Below are 15,623 nucleotides of genomic sequence, written 5' to 3' on the forward strand. Positions count from 1 at the left end.
TAAATTGGGGGAATAAAATGTAGAAGTATATATTCTTAAACATCGTTGCATGTACATAGGAAAAAAAACAAAAAAAATAAAATTTACGCTTCGTCTGTACAATAGTAAAAGTGGTGCAGAATTGTGTAAACGTAAAATGATATAAAATTAAAGGATATGATCAAATGTTGATTAAATTTCCTTTCATATAAAAAGTTGAAATAAAAATAGTATTAACTGTACTGACAGCACTGATTGTATTCATTGCATTTATTTGTATTAATGGGTTATTATTTACTAAAAAGGGATAAACCGTTTTATGCATGTTAATTTTCCTTTCTTTTTCAGGTTTATGTGTACAATCCCCAAGTGCAACCATTTCTTAGTAGTACTTCTAATTTTGTGATGTTGGGGTTGGTACATATTTCGAAAAATAACTCCAATAATACTTAACAGTTTGATAAAACGAAATCTAAGCTTTTGTTTAACACATAAAATATTATTTAATCATATTCCTAATTTTATTATTTTTGAAGTTTTGCTTCTTTTTATTTTTGCCCCTTTTAGATTTATATTTATTTTTAATTGGTACGCCTTTTATGATTCTATGTAAAACCAAGGGGAGATGATTAACCCATATTTTATATATATATATATATATATATATATATATATAACATCTAGCAATGTTTATTTTTCAGAGTAGAATGACGTTAAACTGATGGTATCATATCTTTCCACATTTGTAGAGATTATAGTGTAAATATTACTACTCTAAATAAACTCATCATATGACCATTTTGTAAGTTCTTATTTAAAGTTAAAAAATTGATTCAAATCTTCTACATAATCTTTGAGTGTATCAGCAATCAAAGTAGTATCGCCTTCTGAAGTAACCACTGTTTGCACTAACTCGTTTGTAAATGTTCTATCATCATTGGTATTTACATAATCTTCTGCAAGGGATCTATGTGCTTCAACGTCGTTAGATGGTGCAGTATTTGCTTCTTTATTTTTACCATCAGATTCATTTCCTTGTGGGTTTTCTTCTTTTACTTCCTCATCAGATTCATCAACTTCGTTTACTTCTTCTGCTGCTTCCTCGTTTTCTCCCCCTTCTTGTAGTAATTGTTGTACTAATTCTAATACATCTTCCTCTTCAATTTCTATTTCTTTCTCTTCCTCATCTTCTTCCTTCTGCTGTACTTCGTTTTCCTCTACCACTGATTCATCTTCATCTACAGTGTTGTGTGTATTTCCCTCGCGAAAATTTACTAGTTCAAGTATATTTTCATTATCTTCTTTTTCCTCTTGTACTGGTGCTTCTTCCAGTTGACTACCTCCTTCTCTCACTTCTTCCCTTTCTTCTTCTGATGGTAGGGATAATCCTTTCTCTTCTACATCTGTATCATGTTGTTCTGCACCATCTTCACTTTCTTCCTGTTCAGATTCTAAATTCTCTAATGGTGGTCTCTCTACTGATGATATTAATCCTGATGATGGATCTTCTACCCCATGTGAATTATCATCTAGTAGTGAACGATCTACATCTTGCAAAGTTGATCTTTCATCTTGTGATGATTCTTCTTCTATGGATGAATCCGGTCCTTCAATTATTTGTTGTGGTGGTAGTAATTCTTCAGTTGATTCTGGTCGTATATGAACACTAGCTGTTTCTTCCCTTGCTTCTGGTTCTAATGTATCAGTTAGTTCACCATCTTCTAATGGTTCTTCTGGTGATGGTGTTTCTATATGTTGTTCATTATCTGATAAGATGAGCGAACTGTCCTGTGCTTCTTTTTCTAGTGTTCCTTTTCGTGAATCTTCTTCTTGATCTTTGACTTCATTTGGATCTTCTACTCTTGCTCCTTGAACTGGCTCTACTACTTCCTGCTGTTTTTGTTTTTCAGGATCTTCTGCTACCAAACCAGCTTTTGATTCCAGTTCTGGTTCTGCTTCTAGCCCTGGTTCTGCTTCTAGTCCTGGTTCTGCTTCTAGTCCTGGTTCTGCTTCTAGTCCTGGTTCTGCTTCCTGCTCTGATTCTTTTTCTTTTAATTCTCTTTCTAATAAATCGACGGACTCTCCTGAATTTTGTGATAGATTCTCTCCAATTTCACTTATTTGTTCATTATTTCCATTATCTACCTGAGAATCATCTCTTTGATTTTTATGTTCTGAATCATTTTTGTGTGTCTCTTTTTCACCATCTTCATCTTTACTTTTATCTTCTTCCGTTTCAACTCCTACAACGTCCGATGGTGAACTTACTACTGGTGGAGTTAAGTCTAATGATGACTGTTCTACCAGTTTTGAACTACCTACTGGTAGTGCTGATTCTCCTTGGTGTGATATCGATCCATCTTCTTGTCGTAATGCTCCTACTTTTTGTTCTGTTAACTCTTCTACTCCTTGTTCTGGTGATTGTTCTGCTGTTGGTTTAGGTAAACTTGTTTGTGATGCTTGTTCTTTTGACTCTGATGATAATGATTCTATTTCTGATTCTCCATCTTTTTCTTGTTGTAATGGTAGTGCTTCTTGAGATTCTTTTGGTTGTAAAACTGCAGTACCTTCTTCAATTCTTGTTTCTGGTTCTGATGCATGTGCTACTTCGTTTTCTACTGGTGCTGATGATGGGGGTTGCGTAACTGCACCTTCTCCCTCTTCTAGTGCATGATGTACATTGTTTTCGGGGTCTTTATCGAGTACTTCTACTGATGAATTTGCATCTTGTCCTTCTTGTCCTTTTGATTCTTCTCCCCCTACCTGTTCTTGTTTATGTGTAGCTGGTTCTTCTGGTGCTGGGTGTTTTAGTTCGCCGTTTGGCAATTCTGTAACTGACGGTACAACTAAATCTTCTGTTGTACTTATTGGTGTATTTCTTTTGTTTTCTTCTATTTGTTCTTCACTTCTACCATCTGCATGATCACCCCCCGTCTGATGTTCATGTTGTCCATAAACTCGACCAGTTTCACCTTTGTCACTAGGTCCTTCGTCATCAGTTTGGTTATCTGTGAAGATTAGATCGTCTGCATCAGATTCTCCTTCTTCGCTACTTGCATTTTCTGCATCACTCCCCAAAACAAATTGTTCTGAACTTTTCGAATTTATTGAGAATTGGGGTTCTTTCTGCAAATAAATTTCTTCATTTTCTTGCTCATTCAGGAAGTCGGGTATGACAGATGCAGCAATGGATGAACTTGAACCATTTTTAAAAAATTTTCTAATGTCTTTCCTTTTTGTAGTATCGCTTGAATCTACGCCTCCAAAATGTTCAGTGTTGCCTACAGTTGCATCACCATCATCATTACTATCATCATTACTATCATCATTACTATCATTATTACTATCATTATTACTATTATTATTATTATTATTATTATTATTATTACTGTTATGATTGTCTACATCTTCTAACTTTTTTTCATCCTGTAAAGACGGATTTTTTATTGAAAAACTACTTCTTAAATTACGTTTTATTTCATCTATATTTTCTGCTTTTTCAACTTCATTTTTTAATTTATCTCTGCTTTCACATATGCAAAAATTTAAAAAAACTAAATAAAAAGGGAGTCTCAACACTTTACACATAATATTATATTTTTTCTTTCAAATTTTTCAAAAAATTAAACTAATTTAAAAATAGAAAAAAATGCAGAAGAGCAGAAATGGTTAATTTAAATGTTACACACTTTTGTAATAATTTTAATTATCACAAAAAATTATTTACAACACACAAATTTACATTAATAAAATAAAAATAGCCATATGTCATTTTCGTCTATTACTAATTCAACAACTGTACAATTGTAAAAAGTCTAAATTTTAAAAAAGTAGAAAATAAAAAAAAAATATATATGTGCACTGAACATGTCAGAAAAGTTATTCACCGATGCAATTAAACTGTCATTTGATTAGCAGCTTATTTATTAATTTTTTTTTATTATTTATTTTTTTTTTTTACTATTTTTTCTTTCTTTTTTTTTTTTTTTTTTTTTTTTTTTTTTTTTTTTTTACTATTTTTTCTTTTCTTTCTTTGCTTTTTTTTTTTTCTCTAAATGGCACATTTTACTTTTCATTTACGTAATAAAAATTATTTAAAATTTCAATAACTTGTTCAATCATATTGTCTTGGAAAATTGTGAACACAAATTACGTGTGCAAACAAAACGGTTGATTTTTTCTAAGGAAAAAAATTTATTAAGATCCTGATTTTTCTTTCTTTCTTTCTCTCTTTCTTTCTTTCTTTCTTTTTTTTTTTTTTTCCATTTTAATCTTTTTTTACTACATCATTATAATTATTATAAAGACACAACAATTATTTAATACACAAAAAAAAATAAAAAGGCAAAACGAACGTTCGCATGTTGTGTATATTTTTCCCCCACAAAATCTGCAGAATTTGTGTAGTAGATTAATACACAAAATTAATGTAATTATATATAGGTTGGCATTTTAATTTTGTTAGAGCAAAGAAATAATAAATACGTATACATTAGTTAGTAGTTACTAGTTAGTAGTCATTTGTAAATGATCAACAATTAAGGATTAATAATAGGTAACCAAGAATAGTCTCAAAACTAGCTAATTGGTAAAAAATAAAATATAATATGCTAAAATGCATATATGCGTGATGCTGTTATGTAAAAAAAAAAAAAAAGAAAAAAAAAAGGTAAAAACAAATGTAAATACAAATGTAAATACAAATATATATATAAATATAAATGTATATTATGGCTATCTATCAATCAGTTGCTCGTATTACGTGCATATAAAAAATAGAATAAAAATCGTTAAAATGAATTGCAATATTTTTATTTTCCTTTTGTTATTTAAGAAAGAATGGAAGAAATTTTCCTTTTTTTATTAATATACTACTGAATATTTATATATATATATGTATTATGTATGTGCCAAAAAAATTACGCCTTTTTGTCTTCCTCCCATCAGTTGAAGTTTATTAGAATATATATTCTATATACAACTTGTAATAATTTTGTTTTTAATTTTGTGATGTTATATACATTAATACGAATTTAGAATGATATGCTTATATAGTAATAACTTAAGCTAAGTTAATATAGCGAAACATATTCTTTTAGTTAACATATAAGATACTCCTTTAGATCATTCTCTCGTTTTAACTATTTATATGTGTTGCCAATTTTTTTTTTTATTTTGCACTTACGTGATATCTCGTATTAGTTTTATTATAACGATTTTCTATTTATAGCGAAAGAGGTAATTTTTTTTTTTTTTTTTTTTTTTTTCATTACATTATAAATAGTAATGTTTATGCTTGAATGTAACATAAAATTATATAAGCAGTACTAAGCATTATTCTATCTTATAATATTTGTCATAGATAGAAGCTAATGCCTATATATAACTACATAAAAATATTATTATGTGAATATTTATATCTGCAGAAAAAATTGACGCATATCTTTTTCTAAGTCTTTGAGAACATTAACAGTTGAAGTATCACCACCAATTGAAGTTACCAATGATTTTATTAAATCGTCGGAGAACTTTTTAGCCTCATTGATATGTTCATATTCCATGGAAAGTTCCTTATAAGCAGTAATGTCATTAGGTGGAACATTACTTGCTTCTTTTCCGTTTTCCTTTTCCGATTCTTTATTTTTATCTTCAGCTTCGTTTATTTGAGAATTTTCTTCGCTTAAATCTTCACTAGTTTCTTCTGCTTCTTCTGCTTCTTCTGTTTCCCCCTCTTGTAGTATTTCTTGTATAATATTTTTTACATCTTCCTCTTTAATCTCTACTTTTTCCTCTTCCTTTTGTTGATCTTCTTTTTCCTCTACAACCTTTTCATTCTCATCTACAGTGTTATGCGTAGTTCCCTCGGGTAAATTTACTGGATCAAGTATATTCTGTTTATCTTCTTTATCTTCTTCTACTTCTTTTACTTGTTGTTTATCTTCATCTTCTTCTTTTCCTTTTTCTTCACTATCAGTACCGCTTTCTTGAACTTCCCCCTGATCAGCTCTTTGTTGTTCTGCTTCTACTCTTCTTCCTGCTGCACTTTCTTCATCTGTAACATCACCAGTACTACTATCTTCATCTTCATGCTGTTTTTCCCTTTTAACTGATTCATCTCCTTTATGTATCACTGTTTCTACGTGGACCGTACTATCTGACTGTGGTAAATTTTTTGCTTGTTCTTGTGATAACGATGATGCTACATCTGCTGAGGGATCTTCTAACTTTTCAGGTGGACTACCTGGTAATGATCTTTCTTCATTTTCCAGTTGTTCATCTGATTCTGATTCTGGCAATCCTTCTCTATGGGTTGGTTGTGTCTCTCCATGTGGTTGAGAATGTTGTTGTGGTTGAAGCTGTGAATCGTTTTCTTCTTGTAATTGTTCCACTTTTTCTGGTGCTGATGGTGGCAATTCTGAAGGTGGTACTTCTTCCACTTTAGGTGCTTTATTGTCCTGATCCTGTTGACCATCTTGTAATGTGGTTTCTGAATCGTCTGGATTATCTTCTGATACAGAAGGAGGCGTATCTCTAGTTGGTGAATTATCTGGTGTTAAATCCGACGATTCCGTACCCAATTCTCCTGTAACGGGTTCTTTTGGATTAGGACCATCTGCAGATATACCTTCCCCTGCAGAGACATCTCTTTCTGTAAGCATAGATCCTTCTGTATCATCATTCCTGGATTCAACTTCACTATTCTCCACGGGTTTACTTCTACCATCAACTTCAGTGCTTCCTTCTTCATCACTTTCAGGTTTATCTCTTTTAGAAATTTCTTCTTCACTAAGACCAGTAGACACTGTACCTCCCGCTTGATCTTGATGTACTGGAGTGACTTGCGGTGATGATTTGTCTTTTTCTTCTTCTTTTTCTTCCTCTTCTTCTTTATCTTCCTCTTCTTCTTTTCCTTTTTCTTCACTATCAGTACCGCTTTCTTGAACTTCCCCCTGATCAGCTCTTTGTTGTTCTGCTTCTACTCTTCTTCCTGCTGCACTTTCTTCATCTGTAACATCACCAGTACTACTATCTTCATCTTCATGCTGTTTTTCCCTTTTAACTGATTCATCTCCTTTATGTATCACTGTTTCTACGTGGACCGTACTATCTGACTGTGGTAAATTTTTTGCTTGTTCTTGTGATAACGATGATGCTACATCTGCTGAGGGATCTTCTAACTTTTCAGGTGGACTACCTGGTAATGATCTTTCTTCATTTTCCAGTTGTTCATCTGATTCTGATTCTGGCAATCCTTCTCTATGGGTTGGTTGTGTCTCTCCATGTGGTTGAGAATGTTGTTGTGGTTGAAGCTGTGAATCGTTTTCTTCTTGTAATTGTTCCACTTTTTCTGGTGCTGATGGTGGCAATTCTGAAGGTGGTACTTCTTCCACTTTAGGTGCTTTATTGTCCTGATCCTGTTGACCATCTTGTAATGTGGTTTCTGAATCGTCTGGATTATCTTCTGATACAGAAGGAGGCGTATCTCTAGTTGGTGAATTATCTGGTGTTAAATCCGACGATTCCGTACCCAATTCTCCTGTAACGGGTTCTTTTGGATTAGGACCATCTGCAGATATACCTTCCCCTGCAGAGACATCTCTTTCTGTAAGCATAGATCCTTCTGTATCATCATTCCTGGATTCAACTTCACTATTCTCCACGGGTTTACTTCTACCATCAACTTCAGTGCTTCCTTCTTCATCACTTTCAGGTTTATCTCTTTTAGAAATTTCTTCTTCACTAAGACCAGTAGACACTGTACCTCCCGCTTGATCTTGATGTACTGGAGTGACTTGCGGTGATGATTTGTCTTTTTCTTCTTCTTTTTCTTCCTCTTCTTCTTTATCTTCCTCTTCTTCTTTTTCTTCCTCTTTTTCTTTGCTTGATCCAGGATTATGTACAATTCCTGAAGCCCTTTCTTCAGAATTTGATTCATCTCTTGATAACTGTGTTTCTAATTGTCCATCTGGTAATGCACTTGATTTTTCTTCTAATTGTTCTTCTGATTGTGCCTCTAATTGTTCCTCTGATTGTGCCTCTAATTGTTCTTCTGATTGTGCCTCTAATTGTTCTTCTGATTGTGCCTCTAATTGTTCATCTGATTGTGCCTCTAATTGTTCATCTGATTGTGCCTCTAATTTTGCTTCTAACTGTGCCTCTAGTTGTGCCTCTAGTTGTGCCTGCAATTGTGCTTCTACTTGGGAATCTGCATTATCCTGTTCATCTTTTAAAGAAATATTTTTTCCTGAAAATCCATTTCGTAAATTATGTTTTACTTCAACTGTATTTTCTTCTTTATGAACTTCATTTCTGGATGTTCCACTGCCTTCATTTATACATAGATTTATAAAAAATAAGAAAAAGGAGATATGTAACACTTTATTCATTGTCTATTATAATTTTAAAAAATATGAAAAAAATTATATCACATTAAAAAGTTGGAAAATAATGAACGGATAGTACATATTTAAGAAGAGGGGTAACATTGGTTTTAACTGTTTTATTTTATTTTTTCTTTAGCAAAAATAGAAAAATGACAATTATTAATTTTGTTATCTGCAATGAAATATTTTTTTATAAAATTAATTTTTAATAAACATAAATATTACATTATTTATGTTTCACAGAGGTGGTAGAAAAATTTTAATTGTAAAATGCTTAATTTTCTGAAAATGATCAGAAAAAATCTACGAAAAAAAAAAAAAATAAATATATATATATATATAGCCATATATAATATGTGTATATATATATGCTTAACACACGAACTTCGGTTTTTCGATGACGTTGACTCAGCTAATGAATTTTCTTTTAAATATTATTTTTTATTTAAACAATAAAAATTACCTAATATTTGCATAAACTTCAAATAACTTTTCGATTTGGAATAGCAGAAACGTATATATTATGGGTGCATTAGAACAGTTCATTTTAAAAAAGAGGGGAAATTAACTTGATCTTCATTTTCCTTTAACATTTTTAATACTACTTTAATTTTCATTTAAAGAACAAAAACAATCGAAGTTGTATAGTAGACGTCTATATTTTTAAATATTATCTTCAGAATATTTCATCAATTGTATTATGCACATTTATCCATAAAATTAAAATAAAATCTGAAGTTAAAAATGAAGTTAAACTTGCAATTAAAATTAGAATAATTTTTCCATCTGTGGTGTTTCACTTTATTATATGAATAAATAAAAAAAGAAAAAAAAGAAAAAAAAAAATGAACAATAATAAATAATTAAAGAGGACAGTGAAATTCGTTAATTTGTAAATAATATAAAATGTGAAGTAGTGTAATGTAATAGCATTTCCTAGTGAACACCATATTATGACGAGTAATGGAGAAAAGGAAAAATTATATTATAGATGCATTATAACTAATTGACATGATGTTTCACAAATGTAACATGTAACTAAATCCGTTAAAGCAGTTAATTATTGTGTTATTTTCATGTTGTTCCAAAAAGTGCAGTAATTCTTTTTAATTATATATAAATTAATATACTCTAATGTTCCAAATAAGATTATAAACTTTAGTATCACTGCAGCTTCCACTGATTTATAATTTTATACTTGTGTGCGGGGATTATTTTTTATCAATATTATGAGTTTAGTAGCATCAGATTAATCAACACACGTTTAAAAAAAATAAATAATGACATTCTAATAACGTATAATATTTTAACAAAATGGAATTCATTCCTTTAGCTGCACCGTGTACAGAGCTTTATGCCATTATATCATTCTAGCATTCCAGCATTATCCCATTTTTTTTTTTTATATTTCACTTTTTTTTAATTCATCACCTCTTCTATTTATTCTTCTATTTATTCTTCTATTTATTCTTCTATTTATTCTTCTATTTATTCTTCTATTTATTCTTCTATTTATTCTTCTATTTATTCTTCTATTTATTCTTCTATTTATTCTTTTATTTATTCTTCTATTTATTCTTCTATTTATTCTTCTATTTATTCTTTTATTTATTCTTCTATTTATAATCATTTTTTATTTAGTGGCCCTTTTATGACTCTGCGTAAAATTGAGATGAACTGATTAATTTTTAATTTTTTTTTTTTTCCCATTTATATATGACATTTAATAATGTTTATAATTCATTATGTTTCAGGGTGGTATGGAGTTAAATTAATGGTTTCACAATTTTCCAAATGTTTTAACCACTTTTTGTTAGGTACCCCTACTTCATATACATATAAACGCGACAAAACATCACTTTATATTTTTATCTTTATTTTGAGAAAACATGTCCATATTATGTGCAAAATTTTTGGGCGTGTTAAAAAGGGGTACATTGCTACAACCCACATTTACCATTGTTTTTACTAATTGGTTTGACACTCTTTTAACATCATTAATGTTTCTGTAATATCTGGAAAGGGAATTATTTGCATTCATATCGTTTGGTATAAAGTTATTCACTTCTTCATCTTGTCCATTTTTTCCATCTGTTTCATGAGCTATTTTGTGAACATCCGATTATTTCATTTCGTCCTCTTCTAAATCTATATCTGTATGCTCCACCACTTCTTTAAATTCTTTTTTATGCTTATTTCTGCATTTACGTATTTCCTCCTTCAATTCTTCCTCCCTATCGGGGGTATAATTTCCATATTCTGGCGCCATATTTAAAAGTTCTAGTATATCTAGTTTTCCTATCTTTATAATTTGTTTAGGGATTGTCGTTTTTCCCTCCAAATGCATTTTTCTAACCAGTTTCCTTTCTGTTGATTGTAATAATGGTTCTTCTTTTTTTTTTTATTTTTTATTTTTATTCCTTTTTCCTATAGTAATAGTGGTGATAGTATATTTGTTTTATCTCTTTTTTGTTGTAATGATAAACCTTGTTCATTTTCGTTTACCAATTCTAATGCTTCATTCGCTTTTTTTTCTGTTTCTTGTAATGTTCCTGATTGAGGTCCTTTTTTATCTTGTAATTCGCTTAGTGATTTTTTTAAAGACATATATCGTAATAATGATATTGGTTTTGTTTGTTCTGTTATTAACTCTTCCAGTTGTGCATTATTTGATTTATACTATTTTTTTTCTAATATATATTCTTTTTCTTTTTTGTTAATACCTCTTAATGATGGTAATATTGACATGTCTTCTTTTTATGAGTCTTCAGATAAGTGCGACAGGTATTTGCTTTGGTTCATGTTCTACTAATGTATTATTTTGTGCTTGAGTTTGCTCTTTCTGTGAGTTTTCTACTTTTTCTGATGGCTCCCTCTTCGGTGTGGTACTTTCGCTTCTCACTGCTTCTTCTTCTGAGTGGGCTTTTAATTTTTCTTTTTCCTCTTCTTGTTCTTCATTACATTCAACTACCTTCGAACCTTGTGCCAAAACAAGACATTCCAAATCTGATATAATTGTTGATGATAATTGTTCTGGTTGTGGATTACTTCCACTCTGTTCTTGCATTTTCAACAATTTAGGTTTGGCTAATGTGGAAGTTTTTGAACTTGAATTATCTCTATATTCTATAATATCTTACTTCTGTATAATATTGCTAATATCTGCACTTCCTACCTTTTTAGAACTAATTACAGTTAAATTATTATTAAGTTCTTGTGCATCTATATAATTTTGTTCATCTTGTAATGAAGCCTCTTCTATTGAAAAATCATTTAGTAAATTATGTTTTATGCCATCTATGTTTTGCTCCTTTAGGACCTAATTTTGTAATTCTTCTTTTACACATAAAAAAAAATCAAAAAGGAATAAATAAAAGGCAAGGTGAATTATTTTACACATTATAAATGTATATATGAATATACATATATATATATGTTTATGTATATGTATATGTGTAAATATTTATTTTAATTTATGTTTTCCCTTTAAAATTACAAAATTTAAAGATCATCAAAAAGGGGCAGAAAAAATATAAAAATTGTTCGTTAATTGAGAACTATCTTCAATGTGCAAACTTTTATTAAAATAAAAAAATTACACCAAAAAAAAAAAAAAAAAAAAAAAAAGGGGGGGCATTCATACGAGTAATTACGATGATATCTTTCACCTAAAATTTGTTTTACTATATATATGCAGACATATAGATATACATGTATATACATTTATATATTCATAATGAACGTTTATGTTTCATTAAACGTGTAACAGTGGCACATTTCCAGAGTGAAAAGGTAAAAAAAGCCTATAAAAATAAGAAAATAAATATATTTCTCATCTGATAAAATGTATACTATTTCATAAACTCATTTTCGTTTTTGTTTGAAATTGTGTTCTCTATTTAGATGGTAGAAACCATTCGAACTCTGTAACAACTTATACAAATCACCTTCAGATTTATTGAAGTGCCAATGTGAGTTACGTGTACAGGTAGAAAAATTCTATTTTTCTAACAAATGTGCCGTTAGAATCTTTATATTCCTTTAATTTTTTTTTTTTTTTTTAACACTATCGTAATTTTTACTTAATAAATATAAATAATTTGAAGTTACATAGAACATGTTCTTCTATGCATTGCGCATATTATTTTAATTTTAATTTTAATTTTTTTTTTTTTCAAAATCTGCTTGGCAGGTTTAGGTAAAGGGTAAAAATATTTTCACTAACTGTAATGCTTTATTTAAATTATTACAAAACAAATAATTAAAATTTGTTAAAAATTATATTAAATCAAGTTTATAAAAAATGTAGTATCACTTTATATTATATATCTTCATATAATATAACTTCATATAATATAACTTCATATAATATAACTTCATATAATATAACTTCATATAATATAACTTCATATAATATAACTTCATATAATATAACTTCATATAATACAACATCATATAATATAACTTCATATAATATAACTTCATATAATATAACTTCATATAATATAACATCATATAATACAACATAATAATGCACGTAATTCATGTATGTTTATTTTGTTCCTCATGACAAAATAAGGAAATTTTAATCCTTATTGAGAAATTAATAATTGCTTTACTATTTTATATATACGAAATGGTATAAATAAAAAAAGTTATAATAAATGACTGTTGAGTTACGTCCCTTTTTCTAAAAAGGAAGAAAAGCCTATTTTTAGCTCCTCCAAAATATATTATTGTTATACATAACAAATAAGTGAATTGCTTTATATAATAGGGTTTTAGTCTGTTCTTCGCCTAGATTATTTGATTACGTGCTACAAAATATTTCCTACATATCTACAGGTATAATTTCGTAGTTTAAAATTCACTAGCACAAAATTATAAAATTATATATATTCTAATCTAATGTGATATTCGAATGGAATAAAAATTATTCTTTTATGCTTTTTACATACATTATATTCTATATTTTATAACACCTATATGCTAGTTATACTTTACCTTTTTATAATCTCTTTCTAATGAGGAATCCATTTAAATATGAATCTTCCCACTTGCTCTTGTATCATGAGATGACATATAACAATTCGTTAATATGAATCTAACTATGCATGATGAGAGGTATTTTTTTTTTTTTTTTTTTTTTTTAATTTTTAATTTTTTACGTTGTCTTTTATAATGATAGTTTATAGGAGTAACTGTTTAAATTATTCTATATTGCAATGATTATTATATAAATACCATTCGTAAATAAATGTGTTATATAGTTCTTCTCCAAATATTTGTATATTTAGGTAATAGTTAATCATATCATTAACTAAATTGTTGAGAGTATCTAAAACTGAAATGTCATCATCAAATGAATTTATCAAAGAATTCATTGTCATTTCAGTTGTTTTTATAAATTTATTCATAATATCATATTCTTCAGAAAGTGATATCCAAGGTTCAGTATCAATTAACAAAATATTGTTATCTTTTTCTCCCCCTACTACATCCTCTACTTTATCTACTTCTTGCTCTCCTTTTTCTTCCTCCTCTTCCTCGTTCTTCTGTTCGTCAGTGTCCATTTCTACTTCCTCGTGGTATAGTTCAGCTTCTCCTTTTTCGCCTTCTTCCTCTTCTACTTGTTCTTTTTTTTCCTCTACTACTTCCTTATTATAGATTATATTATTACTTTCCTCCGGAGATAAACTTACTGTCTGTGGTAAATTTTGATCTTCTACCTTATGCGATGTGGCAGGTTCTTTGTTTTCTTTTGGTAGTAGTTGCTGTTGTTGTTGTTGCTGCTGCTGATGTTGTGGTATTGTTGTTGTTGTTGGTGGTGATGGTGGTTGCTGTTGTTGTTGTTGTTGTTGTTTCTGCTGCTGCTGCTGCTGCTGTTGCTGTAGTGTTGATGCTGGTGCTGGTGCTGGTTGTTGTTGTTGCTGCTGCTGCTGCTGTGGTTGTTGTTGTTGTTGCTGCTGCTGCTGCTGCTGTTGTTGCTGTTGCTGTTGCTGTTGCTGCTGTTGCTGCTGCTGTTGCTGTTGCAGTAACTTATGCTGTTGTTGTCGCAGCAGCTTATGCTGTAGTTGATTCTGTAGTGGTAATGATTGATCTACCCGTTTTCCTAATGTACCTCCTTCACCTAGTTTTTGTTGAATTCCACTTAATAACGATGTTTGTTCTGAGTCTGAATTATCTTCTGGTTTTTCATTTTTAGGTGTAACATCTAAATCCTGAGGTATATCCCTCTTTTCCGAAACTGTTCCTGCTTCTTCTGTGTCTGTTTGTAATTGCTGTTTTTTTCCTTTGAGTAGTCCACTATCTTCTAGCACTTCTGCTAATAGTGATTCAGCTCTTTCTGGTGGTCCTCCCAATGGTTCCACAATTAATTGTCCTTTTAGTTCTTGCGAATCTTTTGATGTATCTAGTTTTTGTAAATCCCCTTCAGATGGACTTACTTCTCGTGATGATCCTTCAGGTTGTAATGAAGCGTCCTCTTCTGATCGCCCTTCTGATTGTTCTTTTGGAGTCGTTTCTTCTTCTCTCTGTCCTGTTTTCTTTTCCCTTGATACTCCAAGTACTGTTCCTCTTTCCCCGCTATCTGCTGAATCAGGAGAAACATCATTTTCAGAAAGATGTTGCACATTACTTGTTTCATGTGCTGATATATGTTGTTCTAATTGTGGATATATCGTATTTTTTGTCTTAACGTTTAGATTCGATCCGACTGATTCATCAGATGTTGAGCTTAAGTTTACATTCATAGAATGTGTATCTGTTTGTTCGTTTGAAGTGTTGTTGACATCACTTCCATTTTCTAATATTTCATTATTATCTTCATCTGGATTATTTTCATCATTATTATAATGTACTACTTTTGGATTATTTTGTACATCTTGTGATATGATACCACTTACTGGAAGACCTTTTCTTAAATTTGTTTTTCCCTGATGTATAATTTCTTTACTTGCAACATTATTTTCATATATATATAAATTAAAAAAAAATAAATATAAGAAAATATTAAAAACTTTCTTCATTTTTGAATCTTAAATTAGTTAAAAAAAAAATTTTATTAAACACAAAAAGGAAAAGAGAAGTCAAAGAAAATAATTTTAAAAATATTCATGTTTTGACACTTCTTTTTTTTTTTTTTTCCAAAAAAATTATAAAACTCGTAGACGTTTTTTTAAATCATTGAGTTAGTTACCAACCAGAAAATAAATCTATATATTAAGAATAAAATATAGACTAATGCGATCTGCACATTTT

The 15,623-nt window shown here is 29.8% G+C and overlaps 4 protein-coding genes across 4 annotated transcripts; all 4 read right to left on the minus strand.

Annotated features, from left to right (window-relative positions):
• Positions 1-789: 789 nt before the first annotated feature.
• MKS88_001693 (uncharacterized protein) lies at positions 790-3,567 on the minus strand (the record flags this gene model as incomplete). Its single annotated transcript, XM_067214643.1, has 1 exon — positions 790-3,567. One exon carries the CDS (start codon positions 3,565-3,567, stop codon positions 790-792), a length of 2,778 nt encoding a protein of 925 aa, XP_067074580.1.
• A 1,826-nt stretch (positions 3,568-5,393) lies between these two features.
• Positions 5,394-8,366, minus strand: MKS88_001694 (merozoite surface protein 3; the record flags this gene model as incomplete). Its single annotated transcript, XM_067214644.1, has 1 exon — positions 5,394-8,366. One exon carries the CDS (start codon positions 8,364-8,366, stop codon positions 5,394-5,396), a length of 2,973 nt encoding a protein of 990 aa, XP_067074581.1.
• A 2,119-nt stretch (positions 8,367-10,485) lies between these two features.
• Positions 10,486-13,400, minus strand: MKS88_001695 (uncharacterized protein; the record flags this gene model as incomplete). Its single annotated transcript, XM_067214645.1, has 6 exons — positions 10,486-10,754; positions 10,850-11,042; positions 11,146-11,482; positions 11,504-11,660; positions 13,044-13,053; positions 13,368-13,400. The coding sequence occupies 6 exons, from the start codon at positions 13,398-13,400 to the stop codon at positions 10,486-10,488; spliced, it is 999 nt and encodes a 332-aa protein (XP_067074582.1).
• Positions 13,401-13,573: 173 nt separating this feature from the next.
• Positions 13,574-15,391, minus strand: MKS88_001696 (merozoite surface protein 3; the record flags this gene model as incomplete). The annotated part of the gene is made up of 1 exon (XM_067214646.1): positions 13,574-15,391. The coding sequence occupies one exon, from the start codon at positions 15,389-15,391 to the stop codon at positions 13,574-13,576; it is 1,818 nt and encodes a 605-aa protein (XP_067074583.1).
• Between the last annotated feature and the right edge of the window lie 232 nt (positions 15,392-15,623).

Source organism: Plasmodium brasilianum, chromosome 6 (genome assembly GCF_023973825.1).
Source record: "Plasmodium brasilianum strain Bolivian I chromosome 6, whole genome shotgun sequence".
In the NCBI taxonomy this organism is placed as follows: Eukaryota; Apicomplexa; class Aconoidasida; order Haemosporida; family Plasmodiidae; genus Plasmodium; species Plasmodium brasilianum.